The sequence below is a fragment of the Panicum hallii genome, chromosome 1, assembly GCF_002211085.1.
Source record: "Panicum hallii strain FIL2 chromosome 1, PHallii_v3.1, whole genome shotgun sequence".
NCBI classification, from domain to species: Eukaryota; Viridiplantae; Streptophyta; class Magnoliopsida; order Poales; family Poaceae; genus Panicum; species Panicum hallii.
The window spans coordinates 25603439-25623841 of NC_038042.1; the positions used below are offsets into that span (position 1 = coordinate 25603439).

General features: G+C 52.2%; 1 protein-coding gene across 1 annotated transcript; it reads left to right on the forward strand.

The window, feature by feature from the left end:
• Positions 1–15518: 15518 nt before the first annotated feature.
• LOC112896568 (MAP7 domain-containing protein 1-like) lies at positions 15519–17514 on the forward strand. Its single transcript, XM_025964587.1, has 2 exons — positions 15519–15647; positions 16300–17514. The coding sequence occupies exons 1-2, from the start codon at positions 15519–15521 to the stop codon at positions 17512–17514; spliced, it is 1344 nt and encodes a 447-aa protein (XP_025820372.1).
• Positions 17515–20403: the final 2889 nt, after the last annotated feature.

A 20403-nucleotide genomic window follows, 5' to 3' on the forward strand; every position in this document is an offset into this window, starting at 1 on the left:
TTGTAATAAAATAATTCATTTATGATTCATTCACGATTTATATTAATGTTATTCGTGACATGTGTTGTGATATCTTGATGATCTGTTGTATATATGCGTGACTTGATCCTGGCGCATATATGATTGCTCGATTTATGTTCTTATAAATCGGGTGTGACAGAACTTGAGATGGATGTTCTGATGTCCCCTTCTAACGAGTACGCTCTCCCTTTTATAGTCCAAGGGAGGTGCTTACACTGAGCGGGACCCCGACAGGCGGGCTCGGCCAACAGGAGCCTGTCCTACGAGAGATATGGAGATCTTCATCTCCAGCTCCTCTCCGTAGTCCTCACTATCGGGAAGTTGATGTGCGTATCTACAGCCAAGATATAGCCGTGTGCCGCCTTGCTGGCATAGTGACTGGTGTCAGTGTTACCCAACAGTGGAAGCCGTGCTGCCACTGCTGGGTCTGGACCCTCTGACAGGCGAAGAAGCAGTGCTGACCGCCGCACCGTCGCCTCTGCGCCCGCTGTTACAGCGCACGCCTCGGCTTACCTGCAGCAGGCCATCATCACCTATGCACAATACCTTTTATTCAAATGTTTGATTTACAAAAGTAACTTTCAAAATTACTCAGGACTAAAGTGTAAAAGTGCAAGTCATCATGACATGTCTATCCAATCATTATGACGTGTCATAAATGCTTGCATTTAGGTAAATAAAGTTTCATTCTTTAGAACAAAAACAATTCAAATCCGACTTTTGTTCAAAGATTCACGTGTAAAAATATAGTTTTAAATTTTTGAACTTGAGCCCTAAAGCAATGTTGTAGAGTTTGAAAAACTCTCCAACTTTCGTTTTGGGCATTTCTTCATTAGGGTTTCAAATCAACGGAAAATTTTGTTTTACAAATAGGCCCTTGCAATTTTCTGTAATTACGTATAAGTCCTTGGAGAATTCCATCACTTCTTCTCCTCTGTTTTCTTCTCCCTGGTGCTCCCTTATCCTCTGCCGACGCCACTTCTTTTCTCTGGTCTCCACATTGGTTCTTTCTCCTCCCCTCTCTCCTCCACCGACCGGAGCAGGCAGCAAGCGCAGGCGGCGGGCGCTCGGGGCCGGGCGGGCGACGGCCCGAGCGCGAGCGCGCGGGAGCGCGCGGCCCAGGCGCTGGGCGTTGGAGCGCCGGCGGCGGCGGCTCGGCCCGAGCGCGAGCGCGCAGGACGCGCGGCTGGCGGCCCAGGCGGGGCGGCGCCGCGCGAGCTAGCGCTGGTGGGGCGCGCTCGGGGGCAGGCGACGGCGGAGCGCTGGCGCGGCTCGGGCGCTGAGCGGCCCGAGCGGGCGGCCGCGGTGTGCGGGCGCCAGCGCGGGGGGGCCGAGTGGCGCGCAGGCGCACGGCGCGGGCGCGTGCGCGCAGGTGTATGCGGAGGCGGGGGCGAGCTGCTGGTGGCGCGGCTCGGCTGGCGGCCCAAACGGCTGGGGCTGAGGCGCGCTGGGCGAGCGCCCGAGGCGGGGCGACGCCAGCGCGAAAGCTGGACCGGCGGTGCGCAGGCGGGGCCGGCCCAGGCGAGCGGGCGCTGGGCGCGGTACGCGCGCGGGAGCTGGAAGCGAGCGCGGGCCGGCGCGACGGCTGGCGAGTGGCGACGGCTCGGCACGGTTTTGGATGAGGGCTAGCGCAGCGCGGTGCGGGCCACGGTGCAGCGGGAGGAGCAGCGTGCACGGGCGAGCGGTGCACGGTGGAGTGACTGAGCGGGCTGGCGGCTGCGGCTCGCAGGCGACAGCGGGAGCAAGCGCGGCAGCAGGCAGTGCGGCGTGCGGCCCGGCAAGGCGGCGGGCGCGGCCATGGCTCGGGTGGCGCGGAAGCAGGCAGTGGGTGGCTCCAGGCGTGGCGCGGATCGGTGTGCGAAGCGCGCGCGGCAGCAGGCGTGCGCGATGCGGAGGAGCGCGTGAGCAAGTGCTGTGTGTGGCGACTTGACTGGAGCGCAGACACAGAGGATACGGTAGTGGCGCGAATGAGCGCGCGCAGGTGGAGTGGAGGCCGAGCAGGACGACGACGTGCAGGCATGCGTGTGCGGATGCGAGACCGGCGGCACGTTGTGGAACGGTCTGCGCGAGCTTGAGCGCGGAGTTCGCGGTGCGGGAACGCGCAGGCACACGTATGTGGGAGTGTCGGTGAGGCTGTCGGCGATAGTGCAGGAGTGACGATGGCGGCTGTTATTCAGGGACGGGAACCCAATCATCAGGCCGGCGCCGACGCTAGCAAGCACGGGGAGGAGGCGGTCGCCAGTTTGGGGCACCGCCATCAATGGAGCACGCCCGACGAAGACCGACGAATTGAAAGGAAGGATGCGAGCTCGCTCGCTCATGAGATGCACGAGGAGCGGCGAGCCGAAAGGAAAGGCGGCAAGGCGGAGGTGGCGACCGGATGCAACGAGCTCGGAGGAGCCACGCACGGCGAGTTCCCTTCATCCGTGCAGAAGTCGAGGTAGAGAGGGCGAGTGTGGCGCGGCGAGGCGAAAGCGAAGGTCTGGACGGATTTGGACTAGCATGTCCATGGATACGAGCGAGAGTGCTCTACCGGTGACCGGCTCGACTCGATTCAGCAAGCGCGTGCGTGTACAAGACAACAGGCCATCTTCCACCCACGGCAACCATCCCCGACAAACTTCTTCGTCATCCTCAGGATCTCGTCATCGTCGAGCTCATCTTATCGTTGTCAATCCTATTCACCGCGGGAATTTACTTTCCGTGTATTCTTCTCCATAACCAAGGCTACCCCAAGGTTTGCCCTGATCCACTAAATCTTCTTAATGCCGGCAATTCCTTTGCCGGAATATCGTCGTTAACTTCCTATTATCTATTTTCCCGGACCAGGGACTTGATTGCTATGTTTTAGAAAGTTCTAGGGTGTTTTCTGTAAGATTTCCGGAGCTTTCTTTATTTCAAATTCGTGAACTTCTACATTTCATAGATTTTCGTAAGAAGTTCATAAAAGTACGAAATCAGTTTTATTTGAAACCCTAGGTCAAAATCTACAAGTTATATGTTGTGATTTTGAATTGAAAGTCTTTGAAGTGCGGTCTATGTTAAATATTAGAAAATGTGTGCTTTATTTGCATCTTATGTGATGTGCATGTATTGTAGCTGAAAAGTAACCATAAGGCATATATCTCAAGTAGAGATATGTGATATCTAGTCAACTCTTTCACCCGAGTGCTCATGTCCCTGCCATCAGGACTTTGTCCTTGTCTTGATTACAGTCTTCTTAAAGTCCTTCCCGTATAAGGATCCTCATTAGTTCTTGTGTGTCTGCTACTTAGCCGTAACATCTCGACCGCTATACTTCAGTGTCAGGTTAGCGACCCAGCCACTTAGTATTTGTTTTCTTTGGGTCTTTGATATTTCTGCATAACAGCTGTCAGCCGATACATTTCTTATGATATGCTTTTACAATCGGCTGGTTAGCTGAAACGGTTGTTATTTTTCTAATATCGGCTACTGCCGATACAATTCTGATGTTCCGTCCTACATCGGCTATCACATAGCCGATCAATCTGAGGTGCACACAGGATCTTAGGGTTCTTGCCATCGACCTATCCAAGCCGATTTTAGTTACTCTCCATATCAGTTATGGCCGATCAATCCTTAGTTTTCTCATCCTTATCCACATACTTCTATCAGTCGATTTATCGACTGAGAGATCGGTTATATATCTATCAGTCATATACCCTTAACCACACTCCATTCAGCAATACGTCACTCAATTGTTGTGCTGACGTAATCAAGTCGATACAACCACACCTAGTTACCTGGGATAACACTTAAGCACATCCCAGTTAAGACATAGTTCCTCTAGGAGACACCCCTCTGCTGAAGTAATCGATGCTTTCATCGATCGTCTAGGAACCCGATGCACTCGTCAATCGGCTAAGTTTCCAATCAGCTTTGTTGTAACCCTCAACATGTAGCTGATTCTGATTAGTTGTCTCCCTAAAACTTCACCTAAGTTTAGTTTCAGATCTTTTTTGATTGTTATGTGAGTAGCTTGTTAAATGAGTGTTGAATTGCAACTTTGTTGTGAAATAGAATAGTTTTGTGTGCACATTTGAATGAAATGTTGCATTGCATGTAGATACGACTACGTTCGGCAACGGTACCTGCGAGATCTCCCCGAAGTCTACAGAGGATGTTTCTAAAGACCAGGTGAATGTCACCAAGGGATATCGCAAGTCCCGAACCAAAGTTCGGAAGATGTTAACATTTCTGACTTCAGACCCACCAGTAAAGGCAAGCCCCGGACATATCCCACTACTTTATTTACACTGCAATCTAAGTCTATCTATATTATATCTTGCATTAAGTCTAGGAATTGAAGTGAAACCCTAGATGCATGAATCCTAGGAATCCAATGTAATGCTCCTGAGTCCTTATCGGTTAGATGCTTCGCTATTAGAACCGGTAGAAGTCGGGTGATTTCCTGTCACTCGCGCGATTTAGGAGTTGCATGTTTACATTTCTGCAACCACTATAAGGATGACGGACAGGGTCATGTACCGTGTCATGACCTGGAAGTTTACCCTGTCTGTTTTGATTAAAGCTTTAAGGTCAAAATGTGTGGTAGTGGTGGCTAAGTTTTTGAAAGTACTAGCCACATACCGCGAAATATGGTAAGCGGTAAGCCTAGTACCCGATTGGCCCGGCAAATGGACGCGCTCCCACCACTCGACTTTTATTTTATGTTTACACGCACTGACGTGTGGGAGTACGTTCTGCAAGGCAGACAGAAATACAGGTTTTGTAGTCGCGCTACAGACGTATGTCCTGTACACATTGGGTGTGTGTACGGTCCTGCAGTCGCTTGTGGTGGCCCCGATCCATAACCCGGAATATGAGGGAAACGGTTGCTCGGAACACCCTGTCGGTACTCCGAGCGTGTGAGTTAGGTTTACCTTGCAAGGTTAAATTCGATTCGAATCGTCCGCCTCTCACGAGGATTGAGACTACTTATCCCTTTTACCACATTGAGTAAGAAGTGGAACTAATGATGGATAATCTTGATGGATGATAATCACTACCTTGCTTACTTAGTGTAGGTGCTAATCTAGAATAAATACTCAACTAGAAGATGAAAGCTAAAACTTGAAAGTAGTTCATGCTCTTTGTTGCTTTTCAGCTGAAAATAAAACCAGAGCCCTCACAATGCCTTCATGAGTCTAGTTATGGGCTAAAGTATACCCAATCCCGGGTAAGCCTTGCTGAGTATTAGTATACTCAGCCTTGCTAGTTTTATGTTTTTCAGGTAAAGCCTTTGAAGACCCCACTCTCTCCTTGCCTTGGCCCTGTGCTCTCCCAGAAGGTTGGTCCGTGGAATGGGGTCCGTCCCCGACCAACATTGGTGATACCGAGTGATGTCGTGCCCGGGCTTAGCATGACATCCATCTTGACGACGTATTGTAAATCTTCGCATATGTTTTCCGCTGCTAATAACCCTAGCTTTAACAGTTTGTAATCTTTTCTCTAAATTTGAAACTTCATACTTCTTTGGGACAACCCTTGTTATGTAATTCTCTATGATGTAAAATATGATGGTGATTGTATCTCTGGACTCACCTTCGTGTGAGGTAACCTTATTTGATCCTGTATATCGGTGGTTTATCGGGACGTTACCCGACAGGCCAAGGGATTATACTGTTTGAAGCACGTTGGAGCCCTCGGGGTGGACTCACGTACTTGATCCGGTATAATTCAGGTTGGTTCTGCCACAGCTGGTATCAGAGCTATAAGGTTACCTTGGAGATACATTTTACCTTAAAAATGCTTTCAGTATTAAAGTTTGACCAACAAAATGTTTAGCAAAGCCGTGTTGGATTCGTTAAGGATTAAGCTTAGTACGTAAAGCCCTAGGGTAATGCTTATGAAGGAAATAGAGGTGGCTATAGTATATATATATATAATTCTAACTACCAGCATTACATTTCTGTCAAAACTTAAATTTATGCACAACCCAACTTTACATTCAGTAACGACACCTTCGACGATGAGGTAAGAAGGTAAGGATCCTCAGCCAACTGAGGGAGCTTGGCCTTCCTGTCGGTGATGCGAACCGAACGCTGTTTCTCAAGCAGTGGCCTACTTGAGATGCTGCCAATGTACCAACTTCGGTTGACTACATTGGGAGTATATGGTTCGGCGCAGGGTATGGCGATCGCAGATCATATCCCCGCATTTTGCGGTACCCCCGTGAATACGTTATCTCGGTAACGTATGTTAACATCGTCTGTACGGCGGTAATCGTACAGATACTGTTTCTATAGTAAACAGTAATGATTGGGGACACTTTCATGACATGCTGGCATGAAAGGTTCAGTATATACATATTGTATTTTCTGCAGGAATGCTAACCACGATTCGATAGGTTCTGAACGATTAGGATTATCGACTAGATATTATAGGGAGAGACGTATTTATATGATGCCACCGTACTTAACCACGTAAGACCAAGATTACTTGGCAGTTATTTTTGTTTGTGAGGACGTGTAGAACGTGCATACATCATGACATCTTGGATTGACCTGATTGCTTTGGCTGTTACGTTGATGTATAGAAATATGTGCTTGTATTTGAATGCCTGCCTAGACTTTGTGTTGTAGGAGTTAATGTAATCTACTGGGCTATCTTAGAGTTAAGAAAGTCTTTTGTGAATCAGGTGAATTGGGCTTTGTTTGAACCCTATCACCAATCTTAGCTTGACAGCCAAATCAAATCCTTGATTTTGCTTTGAATCTGTTTCGGCAGAAGCATTGAGCTTTTCCTTTGATGGTTAAACCTTGATAATTATCATCAAACCCTTCAATCTATCATTCAGTGATTCATCTATCCTCTCTTCATGTTGTACCTTGTGTTGTTGGCCATTCTGGTTACAACATCTGAAAATTTGTACCTTCGATTTTTGCTCAGATGATTTTGGATAAATTAAAAAGATTTATGACAATAGTTACTTTTTGCATACAATTCTCCCAGCAAAAGTCATGCATCATAACACATACCATCTTTGGTCAGTGCATGGTGTTGCATCATCATCGAAAATCCGTAGACTGACTAACGGGTATGCCTTCAATACAACTTTAGGTTGTCTTGGGTTTCCTAAGATCTATCTTGTGGCTGCTGACACTACGGGGTTGCTATTCCTCTTTTGTGGTGGTGTTTAGTCACATGATCATGTTGCCATGTCAGAACCTAAGGCCTCATGTGTGCTACAGCCATATGATTGAGCCATTAGGAGCGCACTGGTGACTAGGTCTATGTGACGTAACCCCACTGCAATCTCTTCTTATGCAACCTTACTAGTGTCCTAACTTTTGATCCTCGTTTAAGGATATAGACTTACCCAGATGTTAGTCATGAGAGAACGGTTGTAGAGTGCGAGTCCTGTGCATCATCAACTCATGAGGGTATGCATCATACTTTATGCATTTCTTACATGCATACATTACAAGCATCATCATTCTTGCATCATGATGTATGCATCATTTGGTCAACAGCATGGTAATTGCATTGTGTCATATGCACCATTTCGATTATGCATAGAATCCTCCATCTTCATGTTGCATCATCATTGCAAACATACATTTCAACAGTGTATTACATTCATAATTATATACCAAGTATCGCATTTTGAGTTGGAGCATTTCGTCATTATCCCTTGATTGCATCGATATAAGTAGACATGTTTTGCAATCAACATCATCTAAATTATTCAGGTAATAAATTCTGAGCAGGAATGTCTCAAACATCATTTATCAATCCCTTGTACTATCCTTACTTGTTATCCATGAGTTTTGTGATGAATGTCACCGACATTTATCGTCCTCATGTTGTGATCGTAGCTCTATAAGAACTTGATCACCTTTTTCTTTCTTATTTTGTCATACTTATCCATGAACAATCTATCTATGCTCTCGTCATACTCATCTCGTCATACTCCAACGGCTTTTATCCTCAACCTCAAGTTTCTTTGGTGTGATTGCTTCCTACCACTTTTAATTTGTGACTTGCTTCTCTTCCCTTAAGACTCTTTCGTCTGAATCTCGGGACGAGATTCTTTTTAGGGGGGAGGGCTGTGACAGTTCGTGTGTTTGTAAACTAGGCATATAATTTGTTAGTGTGAAATATGTGTTTGTTTGTATAAAGCTTATGTGTGTTTATGTGAAGCTTTTGAAAATTTAAAGTGCAAGTAAAAAGGGTATTTTTGTAATTACAGAAAAACCTAGGGTTGTTTTTGCAAAATGTAATTGGATTAGGGTAATTTCAAAATAAGTGAAATGTGATTTTGGTAAACATGTTTTTCTTATGTTATCCCTTGTAAAAATATATGTTTATTTGAAAGTTGCAATTGAAATGTGTGTGTTGAAGTGTGTAAAAAATTTTGGGTAAAATGGTGAAAATAAGGGTGTTTGTGTAATTTTATAAAAGTACAAGTCCTTTTATTCAAATGTTTGATTTACAAAAGTAACTTTCAAAATTAATCAGGACTAAAGTGTAAAAGTGCAAGTCATCATGACATGTCTATCCAATCATTATGACGTGTCATAAATGCTTGCATTTAGGTAAATAAAGTTTCATTCTTTAGAACAAAAACAATTCAAATCCGACTTTTGTTCAAAGATTCACGTGTAAAAATATAGTTTTAAATTTTTGAACTTGAGCCCTAAAGCAATGTTGTAGAGTTTGAAAAACTCTCCAACTTTCGTTTTGGGCATTTCTTCATTAGGGTTTCAAACCAACGGAAAATTTTGTTTTACAAATAGGCCCTTGCAATTTTCTGTAATTACATATAAGTCCTTGGAGAATTCCATCCCTTCTTCTCCTCTGTTTTCTTCTCCCTGGTGCTCCCTTATCCTCTGCCGACGCCACTTCTTTTCTCTGGTCTCCACATTGGTTCTTTCTCCTCCCCTCTCTCCTCCACCGACCGGAGCAGGCAGCAAGCGCAGGCGGCGGGCGCTCGGGGCCGGGCGGGCGACGGCCCGAGCGCGAGCGCGCGGGAGCGCGCGGCCCAGGCGCTGGGCGTTGGAGCGCCGGCGGCGGCGGCTCGGCCCGAGCGCGAGCGCGCAGGGAGCGCGGCTGGCGGCCCAAGCGGGGCGGCGCCGCGCGAGCTAGCGCTGGTGGGGCGCGCTCGGGGGCAGGCGACGGCGGAGCGCTGGCGCGGCTCGGGCGCTGAGCGGCCCGAGCGGGCGGCCGCGGCTTGCGGGCGCCAGCGCGGGGGGGCCGAGCGGCGCGCAGGCGCACGGTGCGGGCGCGTGCGCGCAGGCGTATGCGGAGGTGGGGGCGAGCTGCTGGTGGCGCGGCTCGGCTGGCGGCCCGAACGGCTGGGGCAGAGGCGCGCTAGGCGAGCGCCTGAGGCGGGGCGACGCCAGCGCGAAAGCTGGACCGGCGGTGCGCAGGCGGGGCCGGCCCAGGCGAGCGGGCGCTGGGCGCGGTACGCGCGCGGGAGCTGGAGGCAAGCGCGGGCCGGCGCGACGGCTGGCGAGTGGCGACGGCTCGGCATGGTTTTGGATGAGGGCTAGCGCAGCGCGGTGCGGGCCACGGTGCAGCGGGAGGAGCAGCGTGCACGGGCGAGCGGTGCACGGTGGAGTGACTGAGCGGGCTGGCGGCTGCGGCTCGCAGGCGACAGCGGGAGCAAGCGCGGCAGCAGGCAGTGCGGCGTGCGGCCCGGCAAGGCGGCGGGCGCGGCCATGGCTCGGGTGGCGCGGAAGCAGGCAGTGGGTGGCTCCAGGCGTGGCGCGGATCGGTGTGCGAAGCGCGCGCGCCAGCAGGCGTGCGTGACGCGGAGGAGCGCGTGAGCAAGTGCTGTGTGCGGCGACTTGACTGGAGCGCAGACACAGAGGATACGGCAGTGGCGCGAATGAGCGCGCGCAGGTGGAGTGGAGGCCGAGCAGGACGATGACGTGCAGGCATGCGTGTGCGGATGCGAGACCGGCGGCACGTTGTGGAACGGTCTGCGCGAGCTTGAGCGCGGAGTTCGCGGTGCGGGAACGCGCAGGCACACGTATGTGGGAGTGTCGGTGAGGCTGTCGGCGATAGTGCAGGAGTGACGATGGCGGCTGTTATTCAGGGACGGGAACCCAATCATCAGGCCGGCGCCGACGCTAGCAAGCACGGGGAGGAGGCGGTCGCCAGTTTGGGGCACCGCCATCAATGGAGCACGCCCGACGAAGACCGACGAATTGAAAGGAAGGATGCGAGCTCGCTCGCTCATGAGATGCACGAGGAGCGGCGAGCCGAAAGGAAAGGCGGCAAGGCGGAGGTGGCGACCGGATGCAACGAGCTCGGAGGAGCCACGCACGGCGAGTTCCCTTCATCCGTGAAGAAGTCGAGGCAGAGAGGGCGAGTGTGGCGCGGCGAGGCGAAAGCGAAGGTCTGGACGGATTTGGACTAGCATGTCCATGGATACGAGCGAGAGTGCTCTACCGGTGACCGGCTCGACTCGATTCAGCAAGCGCGTGCGTGTACAAGACAACAGGCCATCTTCCACCCACGGCAACCATCCCCGACAAACTTCTTCGTCATCCTCAAGATCTCGTCATCGTCGAGCTCATCTTATCGTCGTCAATCCTATTCACCGCGGGAATTTACTTTCCGCGTATTCTTCTCCATAACCAAGGCTACCCCAAGGTTTGCCCTGATCCACTAAATCTTCTTAATGCCGGCAATTCCTTTGCCGGAATATCGTCGTTAACTTCCTATTATCTATTTTCCCGGACCAGGGACTTGATTGCTATGTTTTAGAAAGTTCTAGGGTGTTTTCTGTAAGATTTCCGGAGCTTTCTTTATTTCAAATTCGTGAACTTCTACATTTCATAGATTTTCGTAAGAAGTTCATAAAAGTACGAAATCAGTTTTATTTGAAACTCTAGGTCAAAATCTACAAGTTATATGTTGTGATTTTGAATTGAAAGTCTTTGAAGTGCGGTCTATGTTAAATATTAGAAAATGTGTGCTTTATTTGCATCTTATGTGATGTGCATGTATTGTAGCTGAAAAGTAACCATAAGGCATATATCTCAAGTAGAGATATGTGATATCTAGTCAACTCTTTCACCCGAGTGCTCATGTCCCTGCCATCAGGACTTTGTCCTTGTCTTGATTACAGTCTTCTTAAAGTCCTTCCCGTATAAGGATCCTCATTAGTTCTTGTGTGTCTGCTACTTAGCCGTAACATCTCGACCACTATACTTCAGTGTCAGGTTAGCGACCCAGCCACTTAGTATTTGTTTTCTTTGGGTCTTTGATATTTCTGCATAACAGCTGTCAGCCGATACATTTCTTATGATATGCTTTTACAATCGGCTGGTTAGCTGAAACGGTTGTTATTTTTCTAATATCGGCTACTGCCGATACAATTCTGATGTTCCGTCCTACATCGGCTATCACATAGCCGATCAATCTGAGGTGCACACATGATCTTAGGGTTCTTGCCATCGACCTATCCAAGCCGATTTTAGTTACTCTCCATATCAGTTATGGCCGATCAATCCTTAGTTTTCTCATCCTTATCCACATACTTCTATCAGTCGATTTATCGACTGAGAGATCGGTTATATATCTATCAGTCATATACCCTTAACCACACTCCATTCAGCAATACATCACTCAATTGTTGTGCTGACGTAATCAAGTTGATACAACCACACCTAGTTACCTGGGATAACACTTAAGCACATCCCAGTTAAGACATAGTTGCTCTAGGAGACACCCCTCTGCTGAAGTAATCGATGCTTTCATCGATCGTCTAGGAACCCGATGCACTCGTCAATCGGCTAAGTTTCCAATCAGCTCTGTTGTAACCCTCAACATGTAGCTGATTCTGATTAGTTGTCTCCCTAAAACTTCACCTAAGTTTAGTTTCAGATCTCTTTTGATTGTTATGTGAGTAGCTTGTTAAATGAGTGTTGAATTGCAACTTTGTTGTGAAATAGAATAGTTTTGTGTGCACATTTGAATGAAATGTTGCATTGCATGTAGATACGACTACGTTCGGCAACGGTACCTGCGAGATCTCCCCGAAGTCTACAGAGGATGTTTCTAAAGACCAGGTGAATGTCACCAAGGGATATCGCAAGCCCCGAACCAAAGTTCGGAAGATGTTAACATTTCTGACTTCAGACCCACCAGTAAAGGCAAGCCCCGGACATATCCCACTACTTTATTTACACTGCAATCTAAGTCTATCTATATTATATCTTGCATTAAGTCTAGGAATTGAAGTGAAACCCTAGATGCATGAATCCTAGGAATCCAATGTAATGCTCCTGAGTCCTTATCGGTTAGATGCTTCGCTATTAGAACCGGTAGAAGTCGGGTGATTTCCTGTCACTCGCGCGATATAGGAGTTGCATGTTTACATTTCTGCAACCACTATAAGGATGACGGACAGGGTCATGTACCGTGTCATGACCTGGAAGTTTACCCTGTCTGTTTTGATTAAAGCTTTAAGGTCAAAATGTGTGGTAGTGGTGGCTAAGTTTTTGAAAGTACTAGCCACATACCGCGAAATATGGTAAGCGGTAAGCCTAGTACCCGATTGGCCCGGCAAATGGACGCGCTCCCACCACTCGACTTTTATTTTATGTTTACACGCACCGACGTGTGGGAGTACGTTCTGCAAGGCAGACAGGAATACGGGTTTTGTAGTCGCGCTACAGACGTATGTCCTGTACACATTGGGTGTGCGTACGGTCCTGCAGTCGCTTGTGGTGGCCCCGATCCATAACCCGGAATATGAGGGAAACGATTGCTCGGAACACCCTGTCGGTACTCCGAGCGTGTGAGTTAGGTTTACCTTGCAAGGTTAAATTCGATTCGAATCGTCCGCCTCTCACGAGGATTGAGACTACTTATCCCTTTTACCACTTTGAGTAAGAAGTGGAACTAATGATGGATAATCTTGATGGATGATAATCACTACCTTGCTTACTTAGTGTAGGTGCTAATCTAGAATAAATACTCAACTAGAAGATGAAAGCTAAAACTTGAAAGTAGTTCATGCTCTTTGTTGCTTTTCAGCTGAAAATAAACCTAGAGCCCTCACAATGCCTTCATGAGTCTAGTTATGGGCTAAAGTATACCCAATCCCGGGTAAGCCTTGCTGAGTATTAGTATACTCAGCCTTGCTAGTTTTATGTTTTTCAGGTAAAGCCTTTGAAGACCCCACTCTCTCCTTGCCTTGGCCCTGTGCTCTCCCAGAAGGTTGGTCCGTGGAATGGGGTCCGTCCCCGACCAACATTGGTGATACCGAGTGATGTCGTGCCCGGGCTTAGCATGACATCCATCTTGACGACGTATTGTAAATCTTCGCATATGTTTTCCGCTGCTAATAACCCTAGCTTTAACAGTTTGTAATCTTTTCTCTAAATTTGAAACTTCATACTTCTTTGGGACAACCCTTGTTATGTAATTCTCTATGATGTAAAATATGATGGTGATTGTATCTCTGGACTCACCTTCGTGTGAGGTAACCTTATTTGATCCTGTATATCGGTGGTTTATCGGGACGTTACCCGACAGGCCAAGAGATTCTACTGTTTGAAGCACGTTGGAGCCCTCGGGGTGGACTCACGTACTTGATCCGGTATAATTCAGGTTGGTTCTGCCACACGTGGCAGGGCCGGCCCTGCAATTGCCCCCGTGGCGGCACGTGGTGGCGCCGGACCCCTTCCCAGAGGAAATAGGGGGGTCCGGGCCCCCGAGGCAAGTTGGAGAGGAAGGCGCATAGGGGCCTAGCTCCCACACGTGGCGGCGCTGGACACCCTGGGGGGTCCAGGCCTGTAGAGGCCATCCCCAAGTATCTTGTCCTCATGGGCACGTGGGGACGCCGAACCTATATGAGCTCGGGGGGAAGGTCCGGAGGCCACGACCCCAGCTGTCAGGTCTGGGCCGTTCGTCCCGTCTCCCAAAGGACAAGGGTGAGGTCACGGATAACCTCGTGTCCATCATGGCGGACAAACTATCAGGGGACTCCCTGACGGGCTAGGCCCGTGGAGATGCCGATCTCCTTGTAGCGGGCTATTATAATGTTCTGGTCGTTGAGCAGTTCCTTGGCGACGATGGAGGATAGGAGGTCGAGCATGTGGTGGCGCGCATCCACCACGATGCGCTTGGCGAACACGCCGGAGCCTGACACCGTCGCGCCCTCCTGTGAGGCGACAGCGAGACGCTAAGGATCTGGACACCCTAGCAGGAGGTACCCCCATCCATGTGTACTGACAGAGGCCCCCGGGCCCACCTCGGGTGAGGAACGAACCCGCAGGTGGGGCCATATCCCTGCGTTGCGCCGAGTGGACAGCTTGTTCCCGCCGGGAAAGGGCATGGCCGTCTTTTCCCCCTTAGCGGGATCCCCGAGGGGCCCGTCCTCTGCCCACGCTGTGCGCATCAGGCGGTTCAGATTCTTGCCTTATTCGAGCCTGCCCCGCGGCTCGGGCGGTTCGGATTCTGCCTTCTCCCCCTACCTCCAGCGGCCACTCCTTTGACTGGCGGGCCCGGGCCCACTGGTCATGGAGCGTGAGAGGAGGGGGCCTGGTGTAGGCAGCCGTTCGGCTCCCCCTCGGTCGCCGCGGAGCTCGAGAGGGCAAGCAGCTTTTACATAAAAGGTAGGCACCGAAGAGACCGGCTACCTTTTCGCTCTTGCCTTCAACAGTCGCCGCAGCGACCCTTCATCTCTGTTCGCACTTTGCAACCAGCTTTCTTGCGCTCGGCATTTCTAATCTTTCCTGCTCCCTTGCGATCCATCCCACGCAATCACACCATGTCTTCTCTTCGTCACCCCCGCTGCTTCTAGCGCGAGAGCCAGCTGGACTTGGTGCGCCACCTTTTGGGATGGACCACGCCGGAACTCGTCAGGAGGATCCGGGCCGGCCAAATCCCCCTCAGCAACCTTGCCACGGGGGAACTCGTCCTCTTCAACTCGTATGCCATGTGTGGGTTGGTGCTTCCGATCTCCTCCTCTCACCCACCACTCCGTCCTCCTCGTGGCGGTCTTCGTCCACTTCATGGAGATGTTCGTGGGGGTCCGCCCCTGCACCGCCATCTTCAGGCATTTTTATGCCTTGGTTGGGTCAGAGAGGAGCAGGCGCGAGGTCGGCGCCTACTACTTCTAGCTCTGGCAAGGGACGGCCAGCACCTACATCAGTGCCTTCTCCAGTGCTAAATAGGAGGATTGGCATGACGGCTGGGTCATCGCCAAGGCCGACGCCAATGAACGCCTGGAGCTGCCAATAGAAAGGCCCCTCAGCGACCGGAGCACCTGGAAGGCCAAGCCGTCGCTGCCGGTGGGGCTCGACCCAGTGATGAACCGGATCAAGGATTTGGCGAGGGGCGGCCTGACGTCGATGATGGTGCTGGGCAACTTCTTGAGGCATCGCATTGCCCCCCTACAGCAGCGGTCCAGGATGGGTTGCATGTACACAGGGCCAAATGACTGCTGTAGGATCGCGCGCGGTCCCGGCTCTGATTTCACCAGGGCGGAACTGGAGGTCACGATCCGGGGGATGACCGGCGAGGCGTTCAGTCTAGAGTCGCTGGTCCTCCCGAGCGGGATCAAGGCCCTATGCGAGGACCAGGCGCTACGTTCAGCGTTCGTGGCGTCGATGCTGACCCTTGACGACGGCGGCCTGGCGGTCCGGCAGATGGGAGGCGACCCCAATCGTGGGATCCACATCCCTAGCGCTTCACCCGACCGCCAGCAATGCACCAGCCAAGGTCCTGGGGGGGGCCAGCCACGGAGGTCCGGCCCCCACCGGGAAAGGAAAGGAAAGGGTGCCGGTGCCGGAGCACCGTCACAGGGACAATGCGGGTGCCGCCCCGACACGGAGGGACGACGAGGCGCAGGGGGCAGCGCCCGCGCGGGGCAGCCAAGCAGAGGGGTCCAAGGCCCGGAGGCTCCAGCGTGGCGACGGCTCCTTCATGGGGGAGCCGGCCCCCAAGCGCCAGAAGACGGCGGAGGCGGAGAGGCAGGGGAAAGCTCCACCACCTCCGCCACAACGACAGCAGCTGGAGGGGAGGCCGGAGAAGGTGTGGCGGTCTTCACCGGAGCAGCAGATTCCTCCGCCACCACCGACGACGTGGCGCCCAGCGATGCCACCACCACCGACAGAGCCAGCCCCTCAAGCCCCATCCCCGCCGCCAAGGGCCGAGGAGCCTTCGACGGGATAGGGGATCCCCCAATGGCCCAGGGAGGCTGGGAGTGGCTCGACTTCATGTACGTAGCCTTCCCAAGCTTTTGTTTGCTCTACTTAATGTTTGGGCCCTAATTCCGTTGGTGTATGTCAGGCCCAATTTTCGAGACGCGCCGTTCGCGTCTGCCAGCAATTCTCCGGCCGGGGGGGGTCCGGCCCCCAGCCAGCTCCACCATCCCCTGCCGTGAAGTCGGCGATAGCACCAACAGGGCCTCCGCCCGCGCCAGCACCAGTAGAGTCCGGACCCGGAGGTCCGAAGCCGGAGGCTACACCCCCAAGGTCCGAAGCCGCACCTCAAGAGGAGGCTGCCCATCCCGCTGTCACGACCGAGGCGCCAGCAGCGGCGGCGGCGCCGGACACCACGGCGGGGGCCTCTCCAGCTGAGCCAGCAACAGAGGAGGCGGCGGCAGCAGCAGTGGCACCAGCACCGGGGGACGCGGAGGTTGCCAGCACCGCCACACCACCCGCGCAGGAGGAGCCGGAGGTGGTGTACGGGAGGCACCTTCTCCCTAGCCCAGCGAAGGTCCCTCTCCCCTGCCTCCTGGCCAAGAGCCAGCAGGCACTGGAGGAGTTGGAGGCGGGTATCCACCGGGAGTGGGAGGAGCTGGAGGCGGAGCGCCTCCGGCTCTCCAACTGGGAGCGCCGCCTAGGGGACCGCATCAAGACAGTCTCCGCCCGCTACGCTGGGGAGCGCGCCGAGCTTGCGCTGGAGAGCGAAGACCTGCAGGAGCAGCTGCAGAAGGTTCTTGACCGAGAGGCGGCAGTTGCCCAGCGGGAGAGAGTGGCCACCCGGCGGGAGGCGCAGGCCATCGAGCGGGAGCTCGCGGCGGAGATGAAGGTGAGCTCGGCGGAGGCGAGGACGAAGATCGCCCTCGAGCTCACCGACCACGCCCGGGTGTCGCTGGAGCTGATCAAAGAGCAGCAAGCTGCCCTTGCGGAACGGGAGGCGGCTGTGGTGGAGGGAGAGGCCAACCTCGCCGTCCACCAGGAGGAGTTGGCGGCCCGAATCCAGGGACTCCAGGAGCGGGAGGCATCTCTTCAGGAGAGGGAGACATCCCTCCAGGAGAGGGAGGCCAAGGTGGAGGAGTTCCTAGCAGAGCGGAGCGCCAGCATCGGCCGGATTGTGAAGTCAACCAGTGAGGTGAACTCCTCTCTGGATGCACTCGGAGTAAGTCCCATTTGGGTCGCGGAGGCCCCACCCTCACTTGGCGCTGCCCTCATGGTGCTGGACTCCGCCGCTGAGCGGCTGCGACATCTGGAGTCCGCTATCCTCGACCTCCTGGAGACAGAAGGGCGAGCGGTTGCCTAAGGATGGCGGAGTATATCCTTACCTGCTTCCAGAGCCATGACCCCGCCTTCCAACTGAATCCTGTTCTGGTTGGCCCCATCTGGGCGATGGCGGCCGCCACGCAGGAAGGAGTGCAGGAGGCGGTGGACATGATGGTGACTCGCGTCCAGCGCCGTCCCAAACCTGCAAGAAGAGGAGACTCCTCCGGACCACCAGCACAATAGGAGTAGTATCTTTTTTTTGTTGTAATATAATTTTGTTTCGAAAAAACTTAGCTATTTTTCTGATTGGCGATTCTGTGAAGTGTTCCCAAGCGTACCGAGGTCCCTTGGCCCCCTGGGAGGTAGTCATGATGGGTCGGGACTATCTACCATTAAACCGAGGTCCTGCACATGACTTAGGATCGACACTTAGCAGACGTCCCCACGAGGTCCCGGACTTCACCAGTGAGGGTCCATTGAGTTGCGTAGCGAGCCAGAGCACCAGGACCTGGTTCGAGGACTAAAGGGGTCCGGTTCCCTAGGTCCATGGTTTGAGGTACTACGGCACTCATCCTAGGGAGGCAGGGCGTGTAGGCTTAGGGTACGGAACCAGGCTAAGCGGCTACACGACCCTGGACCCCAGCAAAGAACGAGCATGTTTCCCTAAAGCCAGTTCCCAGGTAGCCGGTCCCTTTTCTCCTGCAAAGCAGAGGTCCTGGGGCAGAGACGTAGCATAGAACCTCAAAATAGGCCTCAGGCATGCCACAGATGTGAAGGACCACGTGGAGGGTTAGTGTAGTGAGAAACAAGGAAGAACAGAATTGCATAAGTCTTAAGGACATACTGAGAACAAATTTTTCTTTAACGAATTGGTTCAGACAGATTGTGCGATGTACGCCAGGGGCCGGGTTTACGAGGGCGGACCTCCACCACCCTGGTCTGCACAGGGATGCTACCAATTACAAAGGAAAAATTTCCTCTCAACTAGGCCCCTAAGGGTAGAACTTACGGAGGTGCTCAATATTCCACGGATTGGGTAACAGCGTGCCTTCCTCTGTAGCCAAACGAACAGATCCGGGTAGGCACACCTTTGTCACCTTGAATGGCCCTTCCTAGCTGGGGGAGAGCTTGTGCAGCCCCTCTCGGTTCAGGATTCGCCTTAGGACCAGGTCCCCGACCCGGAGCTCCCTTGGCATGAACCGTTGATGATAGCGCCAGAGCACTTGGTTGTACCGTGCGTTTCGGACTGCTGCTCGCCATCTTCGTTCGTCGATGAGGTCAACGTCCTGGCGACGCTGTTGTTCTTGCAAGTCCTCATCAAAAGCTTGGACTCGTAGAGAGTTCATGGTGATCTCCGGGGAAAGGCATGCTTCGGCCCCGTAGACCAGGAAGAAAGGGGTTTCCCCAGTTGCCCGGCTGGGTGTGGTCCGGTTCCCCCACAGTACACTCGGAAGCTGGTCAACCCATTTTGTGCCACGCTTCTCAAGATTGCTAGAGGTCCGGATCTTAAGCCCTCGGAGGATCTAAGCATGAGCCCGCTCGGCTTGGCCATTGCTCCTAGGATGCGCCATAGAGGCGAAACAGAGCTGGATTCCAATGTCTTCACAGTACTCTTGAAAGTATTGGCTTGTGAACTGAGTCCCATTGTCGGTGATGATCCGGTTCGGGACCCCGAACCAGCACACGATTGACTTGAGGAAGGTTGTTGCTGACACCTTGGTAATGTTGACCACTGGGGTTGCTTCCGGCCACTTGGTGAACTTGTCAATGGCGACGTAGAGGTACCGGTACCCACCGACGGCCCTAGGGAAGGGTCCCAAGATATCCAACCCCCATACGGCAAAGGGCCATGAGGGTGGAATCATCTGCAGCGCCTGAGCTGGAGTGTGTATCTGCTTTGCATGGAATTGACATGCTTTGCAGGACCTTACCAACTTAGCTGCATCCTGGAGCGCTGTTGGCCAGTAAAAGCCATGCCGGAAGGCCTTACCGACCAGCGTGTGGGATGAAGAATGACTTCCGCACTCGCCTCCATGGATCTCTTCGAGCAAGTCGCAGCCCTCTTCCCGGGTGATGCACCACATGAGGATACCGTTGGCGCCACGGCGGTAGAGATCCCCTTCTACCACCGTGTATCGCTTAGCCATCCGGACTATGCGCTCAGCAGATGCTTGGTCTTCAGGAAGGAAATTGTCTTTCAGGTAGTCCCGGACCTTGGAGATCCATGCATCGGGACCTTCCTGAGAAACTGGGCGTGGCTCCTTGAGGTCTTCGGGACCCTCAAGGGTGCACACAACCCTTGGCGTGCTCCATGGATGGAGCGCCGCCGGGACCGCTAGCTTCGAGGTGCTAGTCCGACCCCCTTCACCCAGATCGGCAAGCTGGGCGGAAGGCTTCAGCAGGCGTCTTTGGAAAATGCCCTCCGGCACGGATGCCTGAGTCGATGCCCTCGCGGAGACTGCATTAGCCGCTGAGTTGCCATCGCGTGGAACATGTTGCAGTTCCAGCAGATCGAAGTCCATCTCCAGCCTCCTTACTGTAACACCCTAAGGTAATTTTCTTAAATTTTAATGAATTTATTTGGGCTTAAATAAATTTTCCAGGGTTTTTCCTAATTTATCTTGCATTTAAAGTAATTTTATAACGCAAGTAATTAAAATTCATTATAGGATCAACTTGCTTGTGCATTCATGCTGGAGCATTGTTTTATTTGTGTTGAGTTGTAGGGTTTGAATTCAAATTTATTTGAATCCAACTAGATTTGTTTGAATGGTTAGAGTATAAAAAAAAGAAAAGAAAGGAAACAGGAAGGTAGGTCAGTCATTCCTTCTATTCTCAGCCATTCCTTCTATTCTCAGTCATTCCTTCTATTCTCAGTTATTCTTTCTATTCTCAGTCATTCCTTCAATTCTCGGTCATTCCCTCAGCC

Excerpts from the sequence above, each read along its gene's own strand:
- LOC112896568 (XM_025964587.1), top strand. The coding sequence starts at position 15,519 with ATGACCGGCGAGGCGTTCAGTCTAGAGTCGCTGGTCCTCCCGAGCGGG. Across the intron at positions 15,648-16,299 it reads TTGACGACGGCGGCCTGGCG|GCCCAATTTTCGAGACGCGC; the intron begins GTCCGGCAGATG and ends GGTGTATGTCAG.